Here is an 8,160-nt window from a genome sequence, read left to right as displayed (position 1 = left end):
AGGGGACTAGTAGTTGGACGGCTAACATGACTTGTACATTTGTAAATATTTTTAAACATTATGCCTTGATGTTTGTAAATTTGTAAATATATTAGTTCATCTAATTAGCTTAATTATATGCTCGCATTTCACTTTTAGTTAGTTTCAAATATTCTCTGAAAACGAACACGAACAACCAATGAACATAGAGTACTATAGAGTTTGAGTGCGTTTAGCAATTATAAAAGAATAAACAGTAATAAATATAACAAACAAAACTGGATTTGGAAAAAAAGGGAAAATGTCATTGGTACCGGTTGGAAATACCAACCGGTACCAAAGGGGCTGCCACCTTACGTCAGCGTGGCAGCCTCTTTGGTACCGGCTGGTATTTCCAACTGGTACCAATGGAAGACTAAGGTACCGGTTGAAAAATCCGGTGTCTTAAGTAGAGGCCAATGATCGCGGTTGCGGGGCACCGGTTGGGAAACTGGTGCCTTTGGCCTTTCTCAGTCGGTGCCCAAGGCCTGTTTTCTAATAGTGAAAGATGATTGTTAGTATTAGTATCAGATATTCTGTATATTTGTACTGGGTCGAAGCTGAATTCCCTTGTTAGCTTTGTTTTCTGAGCAAGACTAGCGTAAAAAAAAAGAGATCAATGGTTGTTGTTTTTTTTTTTTTTTGAGGTAATGAGATCAATGGTCCCCCCCCCAACCTCTAACCCTTTATCTGTTTGCGTGTGATGGGAGGTAAGAGTACTACTCCACAGAGAATTTTGAGTATAATGTACGAGTATTAAACATCTAGATGTCAAGTTCAAGGTGGCGTACTGTAAGGAAACAAGTGTGGGGTAGCTATGGTTCCCGCAGAAGACCACGACCAGATCGTCCTTTACCTTTCAAAAAACAGATCGTCCTGTCCCGAACTCAACCTCCCCTTCATGGCGACAAAAACATTGCTATACTTCCCTCCGGTCTTCATCGTTGAATGTTCACAGAGAAGAGACAGAAGAGTTTTCCCATAGCAGGGACCAGTAATTTGTTTTTTACTCGCACATCAACGAAGGCCACGATATCTACGTAGCTGGTGACGTGTAGGTAAAAATAATGATGGGAGAATGAACCATAGCAAAGCATAAAAACATGCGCTCGAGACATCATGCTTCTATGATTCATCGTTAGCGCGCGCGCGCACACCGGCCACCACCAATCCCACCATATCGACCTTCGGGCGTGCTGGTTGTTGTGTAGTGACCAAATGCTACCCACCAAAACAGCTTGCGTTCGAAAGCCCCCAAAGCCAGACTCATTTTTCTGCTGCATGCATGAAAATGGCTCTTTCCGGTTCCTCTCCCATCCGAATCGTAAAAGACATGCCCCTGACCTTTCATGAAATTGCAAGGATTTTGCCTTTGGCTGCTTTCTCTCAGAGTGCATGGAGGCGCTAGGAGGACTGCAGAAGGAAGAGACATGCCCCTGATCGTTGTTCCTGTGTTGCTTGGTATCCTTGTGGTTTTTATCACCAAGCTGTGGGATCCCATCGCGGAGTATGTTGGGTATCCCTTGGACGTTCGGCGGCGCGTGGAGGATCTCCAAGATGCAGTCCAAAGGCTGCGGTCGATCCAGGCGGACCTCCATCGTCTGGATCCACGGCCTTCATCTGAACAGGGCAAGGGATGGGTTCAGAGCGTACAAAACTTGTGCCTCAAGGAGGAAAAGATCAAGACCGGGTACGATGGATGCGGACTGAATTACTTGAGCTATTGCTACTTCAGCAAGCAAGCAGATAAGGAGATGAAGAAAGCTACTGATCTTATCGTCACCGGGAAAGAACTGCTGAAGGAGGCACAGGCAAAGCCACACCCCGTCCGTGATGTCCCGCCGCAGCACCCGCAAGATCAGTTGTGGGGGATGGACTCTTACAAGAAGAAGGTGCGCGATTTTATTCAGGATACAAACACCAAGTCCGGATTGCTAGGGATTTGGGGCATGGCTGGTGTGGGCAAGACTTCCCTTGTCAAGCTTTTCCGTGATTCTTCTGCCGAGTATGCTCCCTTGGACTTCGACCACGTCCTGTTTGTTCGGGCTGGCAGGGGATGCACAGTTGGTGATACTCAAAAAGCTATTGCCGCTAGTATGCGATTGCCAGTTGTGCCTGATGAAACTTCCCAGGAAGGAATCATTTACAACCACTTCAAAGATAAAAACTTCTTATTGCTGATAGATGATCTATGGGGTTACCTTGAACTGAAAGACGTTGGCATCCCCATGCCACTTGGAATAGCGCCAGTCCTCCCTCTCCAGGAATATCGGCGTAAAGTTGTGTTCACAACAAGGAGCAAGCATGTGTGTGGCCAAATGGGGTGCGCTGAGAATAGCATCCGATTGGAGTGCTTGAACCAAGATGATGCGCGGAAGCTCTTCGAGGACAAGGTGGGGAAAGAAATCATCAAGGATACCCAGCTTGGAATGCTCGCCAGAGAGGTACAGTCCATATACTAGCGATCCAACCCTGTTGTTACCTGCAGTATGCTAGAACAATTAATTCAACTAGTCCGTCAACCAATGAGGGAATTTTGAGAGGTACAGCTATTAAAATTTCTGAAAAAAAATAGAACTCGTAGCTAATAATTAAAATTGTTTACCTATCTCTTATTTGCTAAACATTCCAACACATCACTCCATCCTCATCTTTTTTTTTTTGATTTTGATAGGCTTTAGTTAATAATTACTCTATTCATCCACATTCATAGTTGTTTCACTTCACATCGAACCTCCATATGTATTTGATGTGTGGTTAAAAGAAATCTTGTTTTGAGCTATGTGTTTAACATGGAAATCGGTATTATCATTGTTTCATCCATACATATATACATGATCTACGAGGTGACAGGCACGTGCATATATACCTCAAGTGTACTTTGGGACATGGTCTATATTAATAATTACATAAGCATGTCATTTAAAACTATATAGTAGTGTACTTTGAGATATCTTTTATAGTGACATATGTAATTAATTTAGATTCAGATTTAGGGGTTACTTTATATTATTTTAATAATAGCATATGTCATGTAAATTTAGGGTTTTTTTATTTTTGTAATGGCATATGTAGGTGATTAGGGGCTACTATAGGTTCATTTTCATAATGAAATGGGTGGATAATTTAGACATGGATAAAGGGGTTATTTAACACTATTTTTAATGGTAGAGATAGGTAATTTCTTAGAAAACATAATAGATCTGATGTCCATGGTGATTAATTACGGTCTATATATCATATTGATGGTCGGATATTTCTAATTTTTGTGTGAACTTTTAGGATTTATCAGTTTTTCCTAGCGCGTCTTGTGAAGATTAGTGTGATGCTACAAAAGAAGCCTTTAGTTAGTAATAGTGAGTTCCCTTAAAAAGAAGGTTAGCAATAGTGGAGATATTTACAAGAGTGGCTCGGAATCATAGAGATTTGGAAGCTTGCCTTTGCACCTGTACACGTACGTTGTATAAGTCTCAACTCTCAAAACCATCCCCGATAGAGGCACCTCCATATTTCGGTTAGTGATATTGCTCAGTTTCGGTAAGTCGATGTCTTCAGTTGATACTAGTTTATTAATTGTAATTTGGACTTAACTTTTCATATAGACTTTTTCACACTGAACATGCCATATTGTCATCTATTCTATGCACACTTAAATGTGGCTGAGGTTCCAACCTCCAACGATTTTACGAATTGACTGCATCAGAAGGTAGCTAGGGTTGGAATGATTTGTCAGCGTGAGATGGCCTAACTAATTAACTAAGGACTTCAGAACACGAAGCAAGTATGAGTTTAGGTATTCTTGCTTGATTGCTTATTAGTCAAATGAATGGCATTTCTGTTTAATATGTCACGTAGATATGACTATTGGTTTTAGTCACAACTCACAAGTTCAAGTAAATAGTAAGTAAGTGTACGTCCTTCGAAATGTAAAAGGTGTAGGGACTCCACCAGTTTTATCTGAACTAACCTTTGAAATCATTGAACAGCTAGCAGATGAATGCGGCGGTTTAGCTATGGCTTTATGCACCATCGGACAAGCTATGTCAACTAAGAAAGATCCGAAGGAATGGAGAAGTGCCATTAATCTTCTGAAGAAGTCAAAACTCCTTGAAATCACTAATACAGATGAAGAGTTATTTGAGCGTCTAAAATTTGATTATGATAAGATGACCGAAAATCGGAAGAAGTGTTTCTTAATGTGCTCATTATGGGCTGAAGATAAGAACATTCCAAAGGAGAAGCTTATCGAGTGGTGGGTGGGACTTGGTTTCTTAGATGCATCTGACTCTGTGAATGAGGGATACTTCATCATCAATGGCTTGGTGGATGCATCCATGTTAGAGAAAGGTGATAATGGGCTTGATTCTACAGAAAATTCACATGTCAAGATGCACAAAATGATACGTAAGATGGCTTTATGGATTGTCAATGATCGTGGACACCAGAATATATGGCTTCCACATTCAGTTCACAGATTAGCCTTCTCGGAAGAAAAATGGAGCAAAGTGGAGAGAGCGTGGATCTCCACCGCAGACACGTCAAGGTGGTCTTCCTCAATTCGTTGCCCGCATCTCGTAATGTTAGTGGCCCGACAACCTTTCTCACTTGAATCCGCTCCTAATTTTGAAGATATAACCTTTTTAGATTTGGAAGGAATAAATTTAGTTAAGTTCCCTTCGGAGATATGTGGATTGGATAGACTCCAATATCTCAACCTTTCTGCATCAGAATTTGATGGATTGCATGAGGATCTAACAAAGCTTTCAAATCTCAAGTATCTACACATTAGAGGTATTGGAGGGCTTCAAACAATACCCAAAGACCTAATATCACAATTGAAAAAGCTTCAGCTGTTGGACCTTTTTTGCAGTGGTGCCACTTCCCATAAGGTCCAATATTTGACATCCCTTCTAGAGGAATTGGAGAGTAAAACCATAAATCTGCTTTATTTTGGCATTACCGTGCATACAAGAGCAGATATAGAACAACTAGAGAAGTTGTTCAGTAGCGTGTGTACGCAAGCACTATGCATGGACCAATTCGAAGATTTTTTTCATGAACGTGCCTTGGCACGTATGTCATTAAGAAGATGTGAATTCGAAGATGAGAGACATCTGAAAAAGATTGACTTAAGATTGCTGTCCTGTCTGGAAAACATGCGAGAGTTGGCCATCACAAAGAGCTCAGTTCAGGTGTTGGTAGCTGAAGGGCACAACGAATATGGGCTCCTTCCCAACCTGGGTTTTCTCGAACTGAGAAATTTATCTAAGCTACAGGCAGTGACATGGAAGAACGCGGGGTTGGACATTCGGGTAGTTGTTATCAACAGGTGTACCAAGCTAAGACATGCAACCTGGGTTCGACACCTCCAGAGACTAGAGGAGCTCACCATTTCAGAGTGCCCTGAATTAAAACAAGTTATTAACAATGCAGAGGAGGCACATCAAGCAGGGGTGAGTTTTTGTAAATTGAGAAAACTTAAGCTGGAACTACTGCCGGAGCTATTCAATATATCTGAGCAAGACTTTCCTTTTAAAGAGTTATCCTATGTTCGCGTGGCTGATTGTGAAAAGTTGAAGTTTATCAAAATTCAGCAGCGCATCAACCAGAAAAAGATCAGAATAGATTGCAATATTGGTTGGTGGACTAGTTCAGTGGAGAATCAAGGGATTGCGAGTTCCCTCTTTGATCCAAGGTTTTGCCTCTAGAAGGTAAGGAATAATTTTTCAAGTGCTGTCTACGTACGCCTCGCTTGTGCTTTGAGGGAAATTAAAGTATATTTACCATATGTCCTGTAAATAAATGATCATGTCAGAATTTGTTTTTGGAGGAAGTATGTAATCCTTCCATTTTGCAGTATTTGCCCTTTTTTTGGAAAAAGTCTTTGCACAAAGTTAGGTTTGGTTCTGTTAGAAAATTTGAATTCTGTTGTTGCCCATATGGCTTTCCTTGGGCCTGGCAAATTTAACCGAGCACCGATGATCAAATTGAAATAATCGAGAATCGGAACCGAAAGAACTGAAATCGAGAAAATTCAGTTCTGCTTCGGTTCCCATATTATGAGAAACCGAACTTTCTCAATTTCTTTGATTCTTAAACTCGGTTAACCAAAGAAACAAGCCTATAGCAAATTTAGCCCAGCTGGCTAAAGCCCAAGCCGGCTCAACTGCAAACCCGAGCTAACACAAGTCATCTTCCTACAATCCCAGCCGCCACTCCACTCCCCTGTCCCCACCAGGGTTAACAATTTCGGCGAAATTTCGCCGAAATTTCGGAAAATTTTCCGTTTCCGCTAGTTACCGGGATTCGAAATTTCGGTATTTTTCGAAAAATTTCGTTTTCAAATTCAAAATTCAACAAATTTCGACCGAAATTCGCCGAAATTTACCGAAATTTCGGAACGAAATTTCGTTTCCGGTAAACACCGGAATTTGACCGGAAAACGAAATGGTTAACCCTGGTCCCCACCCACCATGGCGCCCACCCGCCTCGACGGCTCGCCTAGGCCGCTGGCCCCCGCCGCCGGTGGTCCCCGGCATTGCCCGCCTCCGGCTCTCGCCTTGCGCGCGGCCGCGCCCGCGCCCTAGGACCACCGCCCCCTGCCCCACCCCGGCCATCTCCCTCCCTCTCGGCGCGGCGGCGCCACGCCGGCCCACGTCTCCCTCCCTCCCAGCGCGGCCTCGCTACGCCTGGCCGCCGTCTCCTTCCCTCCCCCCGGCGCGGCCTTGCCACGCCCGGCCTATGTCTCCCTCCCTCCCTCTCTCCCTCCCGGTGCGGCCTCGCTATGCCTGGCCGTCGTCTGGCTGTCTCCTTCCTTCCTCCCGGCGGGGTGGCGGCGGCAGTGCGCGGCCGCAGGAAGAGATGACGGCAACAGCGTGCGGCCGCGGGAGGGCGCGGCGGCGGCGGGTCGACGGCGCCGGCCCGCAGGACGAGGCGACAGCAGCAGCGTGCGGCCGTGGGAGGGCGCGGCGGCGGCGGATCGACCGCGCCTGCCACGGATCACGGCGGCGGCCCGCGGGACAGCGCGGCGGCAGTGCACCGACGGCACGCGGCCCAGCAACACTGGAGGTGAAGCGAGGCGCGGAGGCGGCCCCCTCTCGACCGGTGGGTGCGCATGGCGAACTCACTGATATAACCGGAACTGAACCGAAATAACCGAAATCGAATTTCATCGGTTCTCATTCTTGAAAAGAACCGATGGGTCCATAATTCTTGAGAATCGGAGCTGTATAGAAACCAAGGAAATCGGTTGGTTCTGTGAGAACTGAATGCCCAGGTCTAATCTTTCCCTACAGGACTTTTGATCTGTCTTGCTCCTGTGATTGCCGTTACATGCAGGCCCGGATGAGGCAGCTCTGTGGGAAAGGTGTGCCCTTGGCATGCATGGTGCGCATTTGCACACTGAGCTGCTAAGACGCTGATGCCAAAGGCAATAGTAGGAGGTGAGCAAGCAAGCAGCTGAAATTGTTCAAGCGGAACTGCAGAAGCACCGGAAACTACTTCCGGTACGAATATAGCTGGTGCAATAAGACGTGCTTCTGGTTTGTTTTTGCTGGAAGCAGTGACCCAGCTGCTCATGGATGCTCTTTTGCTTATAAATCCATCTACTGATTTGGGTGCCAAAAAGACCTTATCCCTGAAACTTTGTACTGTATTGGTTTTAAACTTTCTGATGAAAGGCCACTGCATATTTGCAATTGAGGACCAATAGTGATTACCCAATAATATTGTGTAGACTTGATGTATCTTTTAGTTCATGATGTGCAGATGTAGTATGATACGACGTGACAGTCGACGACACGTGGTGAAGGGCGAGCTCCAACTTGAGTTCGATGGACCATGCAGTGACGACGGGCAAGCAAGAGGCTTGGCACCGATGCATCATGCGGTGGTGAAGGGCAACTGGAGGCTTGGCGCCGAGGTACCTGAGGAGTCCGGGGGGAGTTATGGACGGTCCACATGGTGCACGATTAGAGCAAGAGTATATGGAAGGCGAGATTGTGATGAAGACGGCGTTGGTCAAATCAAGCAAGAAGGCGTTGGCAAGTTCGAGTAGGCTGCTCGTGCGGCGAGAGCGTGAAAGACTTGAAGGCGTCAAAGTTCGGCGGAGGCCGGACACGCGTTGACATCGGAAAGCTCGGA

General features: G+C 45.2%; 1 protein-coding gene across 1 annotated transcript; it reads left to right on the top strand.

Moving 5' to 3' along the window:
- The first annotated feature begins 1,162 nt into the window (after positions 1-1,162).
- Positions 1,163-5,877, top strand: LOC120709322 (disease resistance protein RPS2-like). The gene is made up of 2 exons (XM_039994933.1): positions 1,163-2,462; positions 4,005-5,877. Exons 1-2 carry the CDS (start codon positions 1,368-1,370, stop codon positions 5,724-5,726), a joined length of 2,817 nt encoding a protein of 938 aa, XP_039850867.1. The 5' UTR covers positions 1,163-1,367; the 3' UTR covers positions 5,727-5,877.
- Positions 5,878-8,160: the final 2,283 nt, after the last annotated feature.

The sequence above is a fragment of the Panicum virgatum genome, chromosome 5K (genome assembly GCF_016808335.1).
Source record: "Panicum virgatum strain AP13 chromosome 5K, P.virgatum_v5, whole genome shotgun sequence".
In the NCBI taxonomy this organism is placed as follows: Eukaryota; Viridiplantae; Streptophyta; class Magnoliopsida; order Poales; family Poaceae; genus Panicum; species Panicum virgatum.
The sequence above is the reverse complement of the archived record's forward strand: the minus strand, read 5'-3'. Positions and strand labels throughout refer to the sequence as shown.